Source organism: Aythya ferina (genome assembly GCF_964211825.1).
Source record: "Aythya ferina genome assembly, chromosome: 17".
NCBI classification, from domain to species: domain Eukaryota; kingdom Metazoa; phylum Chordata; class Aves; order Anseriformes; family Anatidae; genus Aythya; species Aythya ferina.
The window spans coordinates 2,661,488-2,680,129 of NC_140316.1; the positions used below are offsets into that span (position 1 = coordinate 2,661,488).

General features: G+C 38.2%; 2 protein-coding genes across 6 annotated transcripts in view; one reads left to right on the plus strand and one right to left on the minus strand.

Annotated features, from left to right (window-relative positions):
* Nucleotides 1-18,642, plus strand: part of ADGRD1 (adhesion G protein-coupled receptor D1) — a 157,756-nt gene that overhangs the window by 136,661 nt on the left and 2,453 nt on the right. For all 5 annotated transcript variants that reach the window (XM_084491653.1, XM_084491655.1, XM_084491654.1 and 2 more), the window contains 2 exons: nt 16,517-16,643; nt 17,911-17,952. In XM_084491653.1, coding sequence (XP_084347779.1) covers nt 16,517-16,643; nt 17,911-17,952 — 169 coding nt within the window. The remainder of the gene's footprint in view (nt 1-16,516; nt 16,644-17,910; nt 17,953-18,642) is intronic.
* Nucleotides 1-18,642, minus strand: part of LOC311420608 (uncharacterized protein) — a 363,195-nt gene that overhangs the window by 46,714 nt on the left and 297,839 nt on the right. Inside the window, exons 6-7 of the mRNA XM_084491669.1 lie at nt 13,332-13,516; nt 6,751-6,867 (exon numbers count right to left, since the gene is read on the minus strand). Of these exons, the coding sequence (XP_084347795.1) occupies nt 6,838-6,867; nt 13,332-13,516 (215 nt within the window). The 3' untranslated portion in view covers nt 6,751-6,837. The remainder of the gene's footprint in view (nt 1-6,750; nt 6,868-13,331; nt 13,517-18,642) is intronic.

Genomic DNA, 18,642 nt, shown 5'->3' on the forward strand with positions numbered 1-18,642 from the left:
CTTTGTGGGAATTGGTTTCCTTCTGTCTTTTCTTCTTAAAAAGGATTTACTGCACAAGGGTGAGCAAGGCCTGCTGATTGTCGGCTCCAAAGCAGCAAGCAATTCTGATCCTTGTGTGCTCCTTTCTTTCTGTATTAAGAAGGGTAGTAAGGATACAATGCTAACAGTGATAAAAATGGTAATATGTCTCTGTCCCTAATGTCTGTACCACCAATCCCCTGGCAGGGGAATGTTAGGTTTCTCTGTATAAGGTTGGGATTTCTGAAGTGTCCAACACTAACACAAGTTCAGGAAGTATCAAACAACTAATTCTATTTGCCCTCTCTGAAACTGCTTTAAAGGTTTCGGGGATGAAGGTGGCGGGGATGCCTATGCACATTGATTGAAAAGGGGGTTGGTTTGGGCATTTCTAGTCTAAATTCTTTGTGGATAACACACGTGGTACAACAACATCAGCAAAAGATAAATAGCAGCTATGGTTCTACCCTGCCTCTACCCTGCCTCATGTGGCTTGAGACATTGTAAGAAATCTCTACTATAATCCATTGGGTGACTTTCATTTTTGGGACAGCTAGCACATATTTCTTTCTGTTTTTTTTTTTTTTTGTTTTTTTTTTTTTTTGTTTTTTGTTTTTGTTTTTTTGTTTTTTTTTTTTTTGTTTTTTTTTTTTTTTTTCCCAGTTTTAATACCTTCAACTCACTGGATCTAAAAGTAGTTGAGTGAAAGACAAATGAGTCTTGGGGGCTATGTAAATTGTTTTATATAACAAGGTCCATAATGTACTCTTCTAGGTACAAAGAATACTGGGAAAACTTGATATTTAAGAGGTGCTGGATTTTCTGAGTATAAAGATATAAGACTTTTCATTGTGGATGCTTAGGCATGTTTGTCTTCATAGCTGAATGTCAGGATAGAATGAGGTTTATTAAAACTTAGTTATTAAATCCCAGTGATGAAACTTAGCTCTGAGCACAACAGAATCAGTAATGGAAGGGAAGGGTGTGAAGGAAAGTGTCACACCAGGACACTGTTCAGCTATTTCTCATCTTCAGTGTCTAGAAAACTGTGTTGTGCTTATTGATCCATGATTGAATAAATCCCCTGATCCCACCCTATCAGTCCCTGGTAGATGTTAAGAGCAGTTGCTGCTGGTGAAAGCTGTTCTCTGCAGGAGCTTGAGGCTACACTACATCAAGATGGAGCCTCCTTAAGTCAAATTGGGATTTATATGGCATTTAATGAGAACATAACTTTGGGCTGGCCCCATGCCTAAGGCTGCGTTGTTCCTGATGAGTCTTTGCAGTGTACACAGTGCCAGCATACACAGGAGTTGGGTCAAAGATGCTGCTAGTGATATGATGTTGTGGCACATGGGAACAACGCAGCTGGTTTTGTTTTGTTTTGTTTTGTTTTGTTTTGTTTCCCCCCAAATGTCTGAAGAATAACACATTTCTTTACTTTACCTTAACATTTGACTTATTCATAGCTTTACCTTAAATTCTGTACATGTTCAGCTAGTAGCATCGAGTGTGTGTGTTATTTTTCATTAACTGAAGATGTTCATGCTGCCTTACTGGCAAATCTTCCAATGCTTTTACAGATTTTTTTCATCCAATGGAAAGGATCAGTGGCTAGCCAATCGTCTCATTTGTAAATCGCTTGCTGCTTTCAAAGGACCAAATGCACCAGTGCAAATTCCCTCCCAGGTTTAGAAACTCAATTTTCTTGATGGAAACTGTCACTATTGTAGTTAAAAGAATCTTTCTGGCATATCAGTCATTACTAAACTATTGTAACTGCTTTGCATGAATGAATTTTCTGGAAACACTGATATCTATAAACATGCTCCAGGAACCTACTTGAGCAGCTGTTCATTTTTAAATGCATTTTTTTCTTTTTCCTTCCTCTTTTTTTTTTTTTTTTTTTTTTCTGTTTTCCCTTCAGAACATTGCTTTACAAGCAGAATAGTTTGCAGGGTACTTCCTTGTATGCTAAGGACACAAGCCTCCTGGTGACTTGCTGTGTGACCCTAGTCACAACTTGCTTATTTATTTTTTTCTCTCTCTTTTATTTGTTCTCTTCCTCTTTATGTCTTTTTTTTTCCCATGCTCTATCAGCTTTGTAAGTCACGTCTCTGAAGAGACATGATAAGTCTAAGGACTTCAGTGGGGTTTAACTCTTTGTACAGCTATGGATTTGGACCCTGATGCCTGTTAGATTTGCGATAACAGAAAATGTTACCTTTGGAAAATCAGCAGTGAAAAAGAGCTTTGGAGAGCTTTTGGTTTGTTTGTTTGTTTGTTCATTTTGTTTTGTTTAAAAAAATACCCTAATTGCCTTTAGATTTCAGTTCTTTAACATCTGATTTTAATCCATAAAAATAGCAGTAGCAGGAGGATGGTGTTGTGTGAGTCATTGCATTATGGCTGGTACCAGAGTAACAATTAAATGCTGGTTGTTCATCATTAAATGGTACAGTTCACTGTGAATAGCAATAACTGCAAGAGTTTTCTTGAATTTCTGCATTTACATCCTTGGTCCAATTTATAATCCTGGAATTCTGTGTCAGCTTTATGCAGAATAATAACACAAATATTATAGTTATACCGTTGCATAAAGTAAATGCTTATTTAAATATGCAGCTTGTGTAGAGCTCTAGGCAACCATGTAAATCACTACCTAGTCTGACACAGGTCTTAGCTAAGTGTGATTTACATATTTTCCTGACAATGCTCTCACAAAGTAAATAAAATAGATGAAAAATATGAGTAAATCCAATAAAGAAAAAGTCCTATTTTTGAATCAGAAGTCCTTTCAAATTTTAAAATACTGTCCTCATGTAAGTAATAAAATTCCATTAACCACAGATATGATATAGGTGTTTTGGAAATAGATATTGGAATTATACCCAATTCTTTTCTCTTGAAAAAGATGTGAGGCAGAAATGTATATTTAAGTGAAAGAAACAGAATTCAATAAAATACACACTTTTCGATTGGAACAATATTAGAAATAATCAAAAAGGTAGTTAAATCAGATGATAATTGAAAGCATGAGTACATCAGGAAGAGTGATTTCCCAGATTGTCAAAGGTAATCGCCCCATGAAGAACCATGTTCTTTAATTTTATAGTGCTTATTATCCCCAGTGAGTCTAACGTACCTTCTCCAGCAGAACTCCCAAGTTAGCTGCATAATTTTAATAAAGATTTTTAAAAAATAAGGAAAGTCAGAATATGGTAATAGAACAATGAGGCCTTGGCTGTTCTCATATGACTAGAGATATCAATAGTCAGATTACTTGTTCAAAAAAAATAAGCAGCAATAGTCAGTCATAAATACATATGGAGCAAAATAAAAAAGCTTGTCGTTAGCTGTTGTCTGAGCCCCCAGTACAGACCAAGAGAATTGGCAAATCATCAACAGACTAAAACACTCAGAAATTTAAAGGAAAAAAAAAAAAAAAAAGCACAGAGTCTACTTTTCAATTTCATAATGTATATGGGACCACAACTGTACTCAATACTGTTCTTACTAAAGCTTGAGACAGTTCCCAAAAGCCAAGAGAGCCTCAGACACAAGCACTGGCATTGAGGCAGGTCCCCACTGCCACCTACCTCCATAGGGACCATGGACCAGCTGGCCATCAGCCTGCAAACCTGCAAAAATCCCTCAAATGGGTGGCACAAGACAGCCTGCATGTTCTAAAGAGGATAGTATGGAAGTACACATATTTTTCTAGCTTTTCCATTTGCAGGTAGGTCCTTGGAGAGGTGGGAATCCAGCCCATTAGTAAAACATTTTGATTTCAACAACTAGAAAATATTTTGTAGAAATTTTTCTGGCCTCTTCCTGGGCATTTTTGTAAGTAATACAGCATCAGCTATGACGTTAACTTTGATAAACATGATAAAAGCCATATGTTCCCTAGTTTCTTTAAAACCAATTTAATAAGATATTGAGTTCCTCACATTACAGCGCTACACAGCTGAATGCTTTTCTGCATTTTGCATTATCCTCCAAAGCAACAGTCAAGCAGTTTTCAGAAACCAGGCAGCAAAGCAGCACAATCATGGTTGTATGCCGGCAATAGTTTTTTTCCCCCTTATGTACATTTGAGACAGGCGATCAAGCAAGTACATGGCTATTTATTTGCCAGTACTGGAGTTAAAGCTTGTATGAACCATTACACAGAAAATTACTTTTCTTTCTCAGTTTATATGCCTGACCTTGACAGCTTTGCTGTTCGCTGATACGGTTACCATGGAAATGGAAGAATGATCTTTCTGTTGATATCATTGCATAATTAAGGGTCACTGATGCCATTTAGGTCAAGAGATCATTTTCAGAGTTCAGATTCTCATGGGGATGAATGTTGTTATTCTACAGAAATCCTGTGTGTGGGTTGATGTGATTGTTACTCTGTCATCCTAAATGAAGCCCCACAGACTTCAAGCTAAGAGCCAGAAATATTTACCAAATCTACAGATTTCCAATAAACTCATGTCCATGAGGCTGCTTTCTTTGGACATTCACAGGTACACAAAACTACCAAGCTGTGAGGTTTGTTGCCACTTGTCAGCTGAAAAGCGGTAACTGGCTGTGTAATTCCTTCTGACCACTTTGAGTAGTGTGTAAAATACAATGCTTATATTGGTAAAAAGCCTCCAGTGATAGAAAGTTGAGTCTCTTCAGGGTGTAGCTGGTTCAGAAGTTTTTCCCTATTAGCTTCTCTTAAGAAGCCTGACATTTCTACAAGGGCAGTTAAAGAAAGGACAAATAGGAATCTGTCTTTCTCCAGTGGGTGCTGGCAATAGTTTCTTGCCCTGCTGAAGCAAACTTCAAAACCCGAGACCCTTTTTAGGATACTGCTTCCTTTAGGACAGGCAATGCTTTCTAGCTTACTGATCATTTTTGTTGCTTGCCTCCAGAGTCTTTCCAGAAAGACCACACTGTTCATGAAGAACGATAGCCCAACCAAAGTACGATGCTCCAGCTCAGGCATCACCAGTACTGAGCACAAAATAGTGGGCAATCTATATTTTTAATGGATAGTGTTGGTGGTTTGACACTGCAGAGCAAAAAGAAAAAAAAAAAGAAAAAAAAAAAAACTTGCAATGGGATTACATCAGTGCCTGCAGTTTTACCAAAATAAAACAAAAAATGGTTTTATAAAATTTGCATTTCATTAACAATATCATTAAATCAAGCTAGTTCCATACTAACACCTAATCCTATGCTTTAGACAACTCTTGAACTGTTGAGGAAAAAAAGACACCACCTGTGTTACCCCCAGGGTTTGGCAAGCCAAAATAGATGTTATGCTGCCATACTGTTCCCATTTTGTTTCCCTTTATTTTTACACAGAGGTTTCTGAAAGGTCTGTCTGCCTATATTTTCTGGCTCTCTGAGCAGATCTACATTTTTGATATACCCTTTCTTTTTTGCTGCGTTTCCGTTCTGAACAAACCATGCCCTTTCACATCAGTATTCCAGTCATATGAATAGTTCCATCAAATCTCTGTTATATAAGGAAAGTCGAATACTATGAGGTTCTTTTCATAACTTCTGTAATTTGACAATCCCTCTTTATTAGCACTGGGTCTGTCATCTTGGTTTACTGCCGGGAAAACAAAGATTTGCGCTGCATGATATAAGGACTATAAAAAAGATTCAGATGGCTGTAAATCGTGCAATAAGACTAATTTCAGTATAATGTTTCAAGATGACTTGTGGAGATTTAGCCAATTAAAAATAGTTAGCATTGGGCTAATACAGTTCCTCATGCAGGGAATACCCAGGAACAGGTTATACAGAAAGCTGTCATGAGATGGAAGAAGTCCTGCACTGGGAGCTTTGAAAATGGCTAAGACAATGGAGACTGCAGTGGAAGAAATTATTAGGTGCAAATGTTGGAGAAAAGAGTAGGTGACATGTAGCCTGGTCCATCTGGCACCCACCGGCATGATCTATCCCTTTGGGACATTTCCATTGCCTTGTCCTTGGAAGAGATAGGTAATGAGTTTTCTGGGAATAAGCTGTCGTAACAAATTCCTTCTCCTGTGCTGAGTCCAATGCAGAGCTGGGCACAAGATCCACATTAGAGAAAGGGGAGTATCTGAAGGAACATCTGTTTTCACATATGCAGAACATCCAGAGCAGCCAAGGTTGGATTATCCTGTTAATATGATGCTCTTATAATGAACTTTATGGTCATATTTTGTCAATTAATTATTTGATATCTGTTGTTCATCTGTTCTACCACCAAATAATTCCATAGACCTTTTCAGCCCAGGACTAGCTCGTTTCTAACTGTATGTGTTATAAACAAATCCTCCTGCATAGTTTTTGTTTTCTGGTTGTGAGACAAAATGCTGCTCTTTTCCTGAGTGCTTGCTCTGTAAGGTGCAAACTAAAAACATAAGAACACTAATTTGCTTCTGGAAACAAACCCTGCCTTAATGGTGACATGTAATATAAAAAAGGCCTGGCCCATTAAAACATTACAATTTGCTTTCTTTTTAAAACAACAAATTAGTCCCTCCAGATGCCCCAATCAATCTGCTTTTGTGATTATTAAAGAATCCCTAAAGTGAAAGCGTGTAATATTTTCTTTTTGTTCTCTCTTGCTTTCCTCAAAATAATTCCAGAATCAGCTTTCAAGAAAGAACCAAACACTGCAAGAGCTATGGAAATGAATAGTTTGTGTTCAAGAAATTAATAAATCTAGACAACTGTAAGGGTCAGTACCTGCTCTTTTCCTTTTTCTTTTAAATTGCTGACATTTTCCACATGGATTTCTGAGAATTTGATTATTTTGTCTTCTGGCCATGGCCATCAATACCATCTGCTGGGGCCTTTTTTCTCCTGTCACCAAGTAAAAACACAAAAAGCTTTTTCAGCAGATTTCCCCCCCCCCCCCCCAAAAAAAAAAAAAAACCAACAATTAACATATGACTGGAATAAACAGCCCCTTACTCTAGTTAAAAAAAAAAAAAAGGACCATTGATGGCCAATTTATTGTAAATGCTTGTATGCAAAAGGATTGTATAATTACTAGCATGTGATCATATTTAGCAGATCTTAAACAATCATCTAACTGCAAATATTTATTCTACTTGTTATTTTAGATTTTATTATGGGGGAAAGAGAAAATCTATCCTCAGTTACACTGGGGCTCTTCCTGAGGTTCAAGTGATGCTTCAATAGAAACAGAACATGAAGGGCACCACAGACAGACAAATGTGCAGTTTTAATGATTAAAGCAACATGACTCACTAGCCACAACTCCCAGTCACCTTTTAAGAAATCAAAGTGTCTTCACCAAGAACAGAGGAGCTCTTGTGTGTCTCTTGGGAATGAATACATGTACTGCTGGGTATCTCATGGTGCAAAGACTCACAGTGCAGGTAGTATCTTTATCTCCTGTCCCAAAACAAATTCTAAATACTCCTTGGCTGGATGTGGAACACTCTTCTGCTTTGAGAATAAGTACTTATTTTCTTTGATGACTGAATGGCAAAGTTCATTGGAAAATTAGCTTTAGTCTTCCTCCTGGGATCTAGAAGCAGAGAACGCTGTCTCAGCAGCAGCACAACAAGGGAGTTAGTGTCAAAAAATATTGAAGAAAGGGATTTTTTACAGATTGGAAAAATCCCTCTGCAAGTACAGTTCCTCACCCACGAAGATCCAGCTTGCAAGGACATTACATTTTAATTTTCCATATTCCTTCAATGGCTTGAGTTAAAGACAAGGGGAAGGACATGTTTTAGTTACTTGCTTGTGACTTTCTTTGGGAAGTATTATTTGTCTTTTCCAATTTTAAGATCATGATGTGATGGAGATGATGTGGGATTTGATCTGTGGGAGGCCTTAGGAAGGCATGGATTTCTAAATCCTTAGTTAGGAGCTGAAGTCAAAAGTCAATGCTGCCAGCCTCTGGGATTGCCTTCTTGGCATTTAAATTCCTGCAGTACCTCCATTTCTGGTCATACCTCTGTTTTTGTCAGGCTTGATGAGGCTTTGAAGGGAGACCTGAATTTCAGTCCCTGCTTCTCTGAATATTTAATATAAAATAGGAAATATTAATAAAGCAAGGATTATGTAGGACTCTTCCCTCTCGGGTGAGTGCCTCACAACTAATCTCTTTGACCCAGTGGATATTTAATTATTCAATACAAGTAGAACAGGTTCAATAGGAGAGACTGAGCATCAAGCAGGGAGTCAAAATGTTCTGGAAAAAAAATGGGAAGGGCAGGAGAGCCCAGACCTCCTATTTTCTGGACAAATGCTCTATTGACTGTCCTAGCCAGTGAACAGGGCCTCATCCCACCTGTCCCATGAAAGGTCAGAGCTTAACTCTCTCTATCTGTTTGAAGGACAGGGCTTGTACCTAGCTCCAAGGACAACTCCTCCAAACACTGACAGCCACGGTGAGAAAAACAAAATGGGTCTTGGGAAAGGCTGCAGGACAGCATGTAGAAGAGGGCCAGTGCTCCCTCCACAACTGCTGCAGACTGAGCAAGGAGACCAAGATTGCCTTAAATCCTATATTGAGTCCAAGGTTATAGGCTGGAAATTCAGAAGGAGGAGCCTTTCTTATTTATCAGAAGTACAGGATGCTAAGGCAGCTTTAGCTTTTGTGAAGAAGTAGAAGTGCCCCTGCTTTGGCAGCACCTGCCTTCTTTTGAGAGTCTGCAGTGAGAGGCCTGGATGTTGGATGTGACACATAACAGAAAAGGAGGAACTCTCTCCCCCTTCTTCACGGGATAAAGATCAATCTGGATTTAGTTGCTGTTACAGTGTAATATTTATTTATTTATTTTGCTAGCATCTTCCCTGGCTTATAAGTAGCACTCACCAGAAATTAATGGTCTGCAGTGTCAGTAAATATTCTTCTTCATCTTCACAATATTGCTTTGAAAGGGCAAGTAGCATTGCCTCCACTTTACTGATAGGAAATGGCAATTTAAAGGACTCATTTTCTGTCTGCACATCTGCACTCACCAGTGACTTTTTTTTTTTTAATTTATTATCGTAATTCCTAGAAATCATCTGCAATTAGGCTAGAGTCTGTGTTTTTGCTAATTAGAAAACATTCCTTGGGCAATCAGCCTTGTTGTCTGTATAGCCAAAACAAAATGTAGGAGGAGAAAAAGGTGCGTGTGTATTTGCAGGAGCACAGAACTAAAATCCGTGTCTGCCCTGTCTGAGAGCACAGCTCTACCCATCAGACTGAGATGTCTAGCAGAGCTGAGAGAGAATTTTGCTTAAAACAAAGAGAATTTTGCTTGAAACAAACAAACAAAAACCACAAGAAAACAAACAAAAAACCTACAAAACCAGCAACAACAAAACCCACCTGCTATTGACATCACTTATACACATTATGCAGAGTAAACTGGTTGGTAAGTTAGGAAGGGACCTCTGGGATTTTGACTCTCAGGCCTGTGCTTTGGCCTCCCTGCTGCACTTCCCACATCACCCCCAGTGCCGTTGTCACCAACTTTGTTGTTTTTTATTTAGGAATAAAAGGAAGCTTGACCCTGTAGGCTCCAAATGGCATCAGTAGTCTATGGATCAGGCCCAAGACTGGTCTGAATCTTTTCTTTGATGTTAACTGCCTAATTCGATCAAAAAAAAATGAATTGTTATCAGTATTTGTCTGTCTGAGGTTGGTGGCAAGTCATCACCTAACTCACTGGTTTTGTTCCTTGGAGAGCCAGGGAACACCCAGGGAGTAATGGCACACAAGGCTCCTGCATGGCGTGCCCACACCCATGGGCATGGAGCCTGAGTGCTGGGCAGAAGAGGTAGGCAAGGTATGTGCTGGAAATGCTGCTGAACTGCGTTAGAAACATTTCTGTTCACAGCCAGAATTGCTGCACGTGGTCTCCCAGCAGCTCTCCAGCTGTCAGGTCAGAGCTTAGTAAGCGTTACAGGTAACAAATCGGAAACTGAGGCTAAATTTAACTTTTCACAGTGTTTGTCTGAAATGTTAGTTACAGGCTTTTGGACTTATTTTTTTTTTTTTTATATATAAAGTATAAAGGATATTGCTGACATTGTCTAGTGAAGTTTCAGAAACAAGAGAGAATTTCAGTTAAAAGGCCTATTTGTCCGGGTCACAATTTTGATGAATTGTTGTGAAGGATTTTTGCTTTTGTAGACAGTGTTTCTTCCAACTATTATATAATCTTGACTTATGGGTCTGAATTTAATTCTTAGTTCAGCAGGCACCATCACTGAAAAGTGGATGTCAGAAGTCTTAAATGGATTAGTTCTTCATATATGCCCAATAAAATTGATTTGTGAATTAGGGGTCCCCTTCACAGGAGTAATAAAGTTTTCTTTCTGCAAGCAGTGAAACTTCTTTCTTGTAGCTGTCAGTGTAGTCATTCTGCATTGGTGTAAGATATCGACAGTGTGCTTAGGGCAATAACAGAAAAGGGCAGAGATTAAATAAGGGGAAGGGAGTCATCTCAATTGAGCAGAGCCATTTCAAACCAATTGCAAATACAATAAAACTGTAAGGGCCACCTCTGCTCTTAGAAAAATGTTCATAGAAACTTTACTAACAGTGCAACGATTTTATGTGATGTTAGTGAAGAAAGTACGTCTCCGAGGTGCTGAAACCTACACTTCTTACACACCATGGCTGCAATATAACTACAACAATTATCCAACTTAGAAAACTTCCTTCTGTCCAATAATTGATTAATGCAGAGTTCAGGACTTCATCTAGTATAAACCACTGGGTGACAGTCCATCTCTTACTGAGAAAGACAGAAAATAACAATCCTACACTGAAATAAATGCTAAAACTAAAGCAATCAAGCAAAAACCAAATGAAGAAATTTGGAGTGGAAGGTCTCTGTTGGGCAAAGTTTACTTCTCAGGAACTAGAATTAAACTGTACATGTAAGAACAAGAAAAAGGAAGAAAATTGTATTTTCTTTTTTTCTACTGGGCAATTTAAAGAGTGAGCACATGCTAAATGACAGTTTGACAAAGGTCCTGAAGAATGAGCTTTTTTGCTGTCCATGCCTACGCAGTATTAGCAATTAATGGAGAAAGTGAATGCTGCTTTTGTAAGAAGTGTACCAGAAAAAAAAATCTGAGGATTTTCTTAGGACTCCATCATTCCCTCCCACATAGCTGCATTCATGCACAAGTGCTCAGGTGAGTGGGATGATGTACGAGCTTACATCAACACCTGCAGAGCAGCCTCTGCACATGTGATGGCAGGACAGGCGCAGGGCAATACCAACTCATTGCTGCTTTCTTTTTGCAATAAACAGCTGTGTGAATCAGAATGCAATCAAGTCACACCAAAGTGATTCTTGGTGAGCAGCACTTCAGAAGGCTCTGCAGTGCAGCTGCAGAGATCATTAGTACTGGGCAGAGTGAGAAATATTGTTAAGAGTAGCCTGACTTGATAGATAGGCTGTGTACAGCCAGAAATATCCCAAGGGCTATTCCATACGCACCAGATATAAAAATTTAATCAGACTCAAGATAGTTTTTTGTATTTTACAGAAGTTTTCTATATTATAAAGTAATAACGAGTACATATGTTTAAAAATATACTGGCAAAAGGAAACAATAGAAAGGAGAAAAGAAAGCTTGTGCTGCTTTTGCTTTGTTCTTAATTAATTAGTCCCAGGGCTGATCAGTCAGTGTACACAGATGCAGAGACACAAAAAGCTTTCAAAACTTAATGCTATTAGACTGCAGAAGAGCAACATTATCTGAGCTTTTAAAAGGACATGTGACAAATAAGCTGCTATTATGGTTCTGATTTCAAAGGCCAAAGGAGGAGAAGGGGCACACAGGACAAATTTCAAGGGTTCTTTTATAAGGCAATGGCCATTCTGCTTTCCAATGCATTTAGGTCACGAGGACAAAGAAAGGTTTTAGCAAGGTTTATGAAACCTTGTTTGAGCTAGACCCCCATATCTGCAAGGATCTGCCTTTGCCCCAAAGTGTGGGTTCTTCATGTCACCAATTTTTTAGACGACATAAAGCTCAAATGATGGAAGTGACTTTTTTTTTTTTAACATTGCACAGTTTAAGTCATGCAGTATTCCTTCTCCAAACACAACATGCATTTGATTGCACTCTATATCTTAGTGTATTAGAACTAATCTAGTAAAATATTCATGTAGCAAAGAAAAATGGGAATAAAAAAAAAAGTATGCGCAGTGTGGTGGAATAAATGTGCCTAGTGGAACATTAACTTTTGTATTTTTTAGATTTTTTCAGTGATTTTTAACCTTGTAGCCTTAATAATGTTCTGACACAGCATTTTACATTTTAGTATATATAGTATTTTTAGTATTTATATAGTATTTTTCTCTCTCTATATATAGTATATAATATTATATATTATATAGTACTGTATATAGTATATATATTATATAGTACTATTATATGTAGTATATAGTATATAATATACTATATAGTTTACAATATTATATAGTTTACAATACTATATATTATATAGTATTTTAGTATATATAGTATTTTTCTTCTTTGAAGACAAAATGAAATAAAGATGGGGAGGGGTGGGGTAAATGGAAGAAAATAAAACAGGACCAGGAACAATAGAGCTGACTCCTTTGCTTGGTGACTAAAAGGAACAAACACCTTGAACTAATAATTTCATACACAGGATGAATTTCAAAGCAAGCAAATAATTAAGGTAATTTTTAAAAGACAATGAGATCTAAGTGATACAGAGGCAGAACAGACTGTTAGATAGTCTTAAAAGAATTTCATCCTCAAATGACTGCTTGTGTAAATGGGTGGTTGTGAAACATGCGTACATGTGCATGAAAAATCCCACACATCTGTATTTTGTTTTCTTTTTTAGATATGTAGTTTTGCTGAATAAGTGCTGAAACATGTGACAAAAAGTGAGCGAGAGAGCAGTCTTTATCTTTACCTGTTTTGTTTGTTTGTTTTTTAAAAAAAGAAACACAAGACATTCATGATGTTAAAAGTTACTGAAAATCCAAACTGTAAGAACGATTTTAAGAACATTGCAGCTGAGCACGTAACTCAATTCTCACACAAACTACAAGTTACTGATGAAGCTTTTTATGCTGACTCAAAAAGAAATAATGAAATTTCTGGCAACAAACCAGGTAGGGAAGATTATATTTCAAACTGCAAGTTTTATAAAAATAGACAGTGTGGGAATTAAAGAGAAAAAAAAAAAAGTGGTTTGTAATGAAAAGTGTTTACAAGTGTAGCTGTGTTGGGCATACCAATCACCTGCTGTATCGGGTTAGAGGGGAATTCCAGACCATCATGGAGTCTGAATCTACCTGATCCATCCTCTGGGTGTTCATGTACCACTGTCTACTCTGAAGATGCATTTTCCTGAAGGCATGAGAGCTCTGTAGGTTATAGTTGTCTTTCTGCTCCGTGTTTGTTGCAAGAGGCAGTCTGCTGGCAGTTCCCCAGTGAAGCACATCTCTTATGTTACAGTTGAGGTGATGAACTTTAATCTCTACAGAGAAAAACAAAACATCCTTGATTCATGAAAATAAACTTCTATCACTTGGCTGATTTAAAATTGTATCTTCTTAAATGCATATTGTAATTAAATAAGAGAGCTCAGGCTTTATTGTATTCTTTCATTTTCTGGCTGAACAAACTCTTTGCAGAATTAAATTAAATTGTGCAGAAATATTCATGGCCAAGGAAATTAAGATGCTTATCAATAGAGGCAAAAAAGATTCCTGATTCTTCCCTGTCTCAGATTTTCCAATAAACCTGAATCCCATGCAATGTTTCAACATACACTTTTAATCAAGGATATAATGAAGTGATCAGGTCACTGAAATGAACGAGATGCCTTGAATCTAAGTATTTCATTAAAAGATTTCTTCATTGAATTGTGTTGTACAACACTCTCATTTGTCTTGTGTTGTAATTATAAGTGGTCTCTTGTCATGCAGCTCTATTCACTTCTCTCCTGAACCTGTACTTTAACCTGTACAAGGGGCTAGAAGGCAGAAGTACAACATTAATCTCCCTAAAACAACTTTTTCTCCTGTATAGGCTTCCAGCTAAATAAAAATCTTCTAATTTCTGAGAAATGAAGCTTTTTTGTGTGTGAACTGGCTTTTAGATTCTCCCAGCTTTTGTTCCCTTTACTGTTTTCTGGTCTTCTTTATACACTAAATATCTTAAACACATATTGAAGTGTAAGAATGTGCTCAAATCCAGTGGACCACAACAGGAGTTAAGTCCATGCTTGTAAGCTCTGTGGTAAATAACAATCAGATCTCTAGTGCAGGACGTTTCAAAGTAGGGGCAGGGGCAGTTTCCTTCCTTGTGCTTTCTGCCTTGTGCCACTAACACTGCGCTCATCTGCCACAGAGGAAGAGTTTGTCCTTTGATAGCTGTTGCTGTGAATGTGATGCCTGGCTGTTCAAAGGTTCAACAGCTATTCATCCTTGACAGGCAAAATAGCAGTGGGCTGCCTAGTTAGTAGGGTTTTGACAGCAAGTGTGTTTTGTCCTGTGGGATTCGTGAGGAGTTTTGCATGATTAAAGAGTGGACAGACATCACGACTGCTCAGTGCCGTGAACTGGGTGCATGGCATTTACTGGGAGAAGCGAGTGGTGACTTAACTCCTAATGAGTCACCTGGCCTTGCCTTACATTCTACCTGCCTTTACTGGCTCCAACAGATGTGAACACCATCTGTGGAGGTGTTTATTGTCTTAATCAAGAAACAGATGGATCAGGCTAAAACCAGGACTGTTGTCATGGGTTAGACTGGACAGACCACCATATCCCTATTAGAAAAGCCAAGAAGAGTGACAGGACGAGGAGGAACGGGCTAAAGTTGCGCCATGGGTGTTTTAGGAACAACTTCTTTACTGAAAGGGTTGTTAGGCATTGGAATGGGCTGCCCAGGGAAGTGGTGGAGTCACCATCCCTGGTGGTCTTTAAAAGACGTTTAGATGTTGAACTTAGCGATATAGTTTAGTGGAGGACTTGTTATTGTTAAGTCAGAGGTTGGACTCAATGATTTTGAGGTCTCTTCCAACCTAGACAATTCTGTGATTCTGTGATTCTGTGATTCTGTGATTCTCTGAACACATACTCCTACCTTTCTGCACACAAATGATCAGGGACTTTGTGCTAGCAGCTGCAACTGAATTGCCACATTGACCCACCAAGGACAGAACTATCTGCTGTGATCGGATCTGTTTCAGACATACCTAACATCCTCTGCCAAGGACCTCTGTAGAGTAATCCTGTTGTCTTACTTTTTTCTGTGATTACACTAGGAACACTCTGTAGGGCTATTACTACAATACTCTTGCAGCCAATATTACAGGGTGTATGCAGACACAGAAGTATAATTCTTTAGTGCAATTCATTAGCATCAATCAGAGATGATGCTCCGAAGGCTTCATAAGGAGAACACAATTGTGTGAGATAAGCAATAATCTCAGAGAGTTACATTTCATCAGCTGAGCCTGCCTTTCTTGGAAGTGGATGAGTATCATTCTGATGCAGAGGGAGATATTTGCAATGTTTACGTCAACGCAGAAAATGAGCACAAGAACCGAACTATATAGAATTAAATCCTCAGAATTCAGCTGCTGCAGAAAGCTTTCTGTGATCATTTAATTCTCTGGTATACTACAATTTCTTTTAATCTTCCATTATAACAAACATCCCATACATAGCTCATTAAGGCTAAAACAAAAATCCCTCTTATTTTCTTGGTGCTGTTACCTTTTCAGCTGTCGTATCACCTTTTACTGAAATTCTGCCAAATACTCCAAGCTAAGCAGAGAGAACGTATATCAGGGGACACCTCCAAGAAACACAAGTTACTTATTTCAATATTTGGCATACATTTCTCTGAATCAGCTCTGAACAAAGCAGGGAGGTTGCAGAAAAGTATCTTGGTGTTAAAGGATTTATGTTTGGCAGAGGCAGATAGCATTTTTTCCCATTTGTGGTGATTAAAATTCCCAAGTCACTTTCTAGAAGAGCAATAATACCAAGCTGTCTTGACTAGTGAGTCAAGCTGAGCAAATGTATTTTTGATATACTACATAGTGTTTTGTTTGTTTGTTTTTTTTTTCCATGTGATCCTGCCTCTGTTCCAAGTTTCTGCTCTCTGTACTTACACTTACTATTCCTCATTGAAGAAAGGAGTATACTTCACTGCAGACTGAAGATATGGCTATAGCAGCTATATGACCATCTCTCCATCTCTTCCCCAGCACCCTGAGTTACTGCCTCTCTCAGTCTGTATTTATTCCATGTGACATAAAAATTCTGTTATCTCCATTTTCATAGATGAGGAATGTATAATTAAGAGACTCGCCCATTAAAAGAATTTTATGGCAAAATTTTATGGCAGAGAGTCATAGACACACTGCCTTTCTGCCAGGAAGTAATTGATAAATTCCCTAGTGTGTGGTCTGAAACTTGTTTAACTGTCTCATCACATTTTCCATCATTATTTTCTCTTTCAGACTAACAGCTAAAGCCGTTGCTGTTCTCTTACCAATCTTGGGAAGCTCGTGGATCTTTGGGATTCTGGCTGTCAATACCCACACGTTGGTATTTCAGTATATGTTTGCTGTTTTCAATTCACTACAAGTAAGTACCTGGTGGGAATGGTGGGAAGGGGTATGGCTACTGAACTGCTGTTGAGATCCAGTAACTGGATCAGTAGTAATGTTTTCACATGCTTGTATTTATTGGATTTTTTTTTTTCTGTGTTCTTTCCTGTGTCTTTTATGTCTGTGCTGATCATACAGTGCTGGCAATTGTTTAGTCTCGGTATGAACAGAACTTTCACCCCACTCCTTAATGTTTCCAGTAGCAATAATTAAATAAATGAGACAGTGAGCTTGAGAAATAGATTCACTCTTCTAGCATTGGGTATCAAAGGCAAGATTCTTAAAGGTAAAGGCAAGATTCTCCCATTAAAGATACTGGAACGAATTTTCTGTCAGTTTGAGGCTTTGTTACTGAGAATAAATGAAAGCAAACAGAAGTTGCTGGGAACGGTGGAGCACAAGGAGAAAAGGGAAGCTGCTCTGCATGTTGCAGAAAGCAGCACGTGATTCTTAAAACCCCAATCCAGAAAAATAGCTCTGTTCAGGAAAGAATGCAAGCATCTGCCTAGCTTCAAGCAGAGGTTTCAGTAGATGCATCAGTCCACAGGTATGTTGTAATTCCTTCCCAAAAAATGGTTGCAAAAGGGGAAAAAATTAACTGTTGCAAATCCTATGATGTCTCAGGAACAAATACGAGTGTAATGCAGTTCTCCCAATAAACTTATCAGAAAAGGTTAAATTTTTATGCAAATTAAACATTCAAAGTAAAAAAATCATCCAATTTAAAAAGTTTGGCTGAATAACCCCTAAGAAAGAAAAAAAAAAAAAAAAAAAAAAAAGGAAAAAAGAAAGAATGTGGGGGAAAGGGCTGGGAACTTTTTGGTTTCTGTTGGGCAAAAAGTCTAAAGATACTAAAACTCTGTTGTGAAAATTTTGCCAATGATAATACATCTTTCTAAAAAGTAAGTATCTGCTGTTTCCCCAAAAGCATTTTCCTCTGCCTCTACATTTTCAAGCACAGACAAAATGTTCTCTTGTAGCTCATGAGAAGAATTATGGATTATTTGCAACCACCCCAAAACACTCCAAAGTTTGAGAGGTTTTACATGAAAAAGTCTTGGTAAGATGCAGAGTAGCCTAATGCAGCAGTTTTCTCCAGTTTAACATGGGGCACAATTAAGTCTACTCTTCAGTGTATTTATAGAGCTTCATCTACTTGATACATGCTTTATACAATACAGTGAGAAATATGTTATATGTTATTCTTCAGAGTCTTCACCCTTCTCCCTTTTATCTGTTTTCAGGGATTTTTCATGTTCCTTTTTCACTGTCTTCTGAATTCAGAGGTATGTTACAAAATGGAGTCCAAAAATTTGGTGTTAAGAAATTCATGTAACATGAGTGTAAGATAAAAAAAGTCCCCATTATTGTTGCCTGCTATGGAGTTGATTTCTTTTTTCCTTCAATAACACATGACTGTTGTTAGTGATTTTATGGCTTACAGAGTTTTGACCCGGATTTGGCATTTATTTTATTTAACATAAGAAAGAAGCATTTCCAAAAAAGCTGAGAGAAGGCAGCTCAAGATACAGGTGCAGTCCCTGGAGGGATGGAGGGATGAGCAGGGCGCGGGCTGTGCTGCTGAGGGAGGATGTTTAGGCAGTGGCAGCAGGACTCACTCTGGCAGTCCCTGCTAGGGAGCCTCTGGCTTTGTTACATCTGCAGTCCCAGAGAGGAAAATAAACATTAATCTCAGCAAAACATACTTTTGGAGACTGCTCATGCAGTTCTTAATGGGAAACTAAACAGAGTAGAACATATTCCAGGTATTTTTCTTGGCTGGAAGCAGAGGTTTTCACAATGGACCAAGACGCATCCTTTGCATGAAGGCTGTCTCCGAGCAGCTCGGGTAAAGCCAAGACATAACTGATGTCACAGAGACCATCTCTGCTGCGCTGGGAGCTCCCAGCATCCCCTCCTCCCATAGCAGAGAGCAGAAAATCCTCAGCAAAATGCATTACAGATAATGAAAGTTT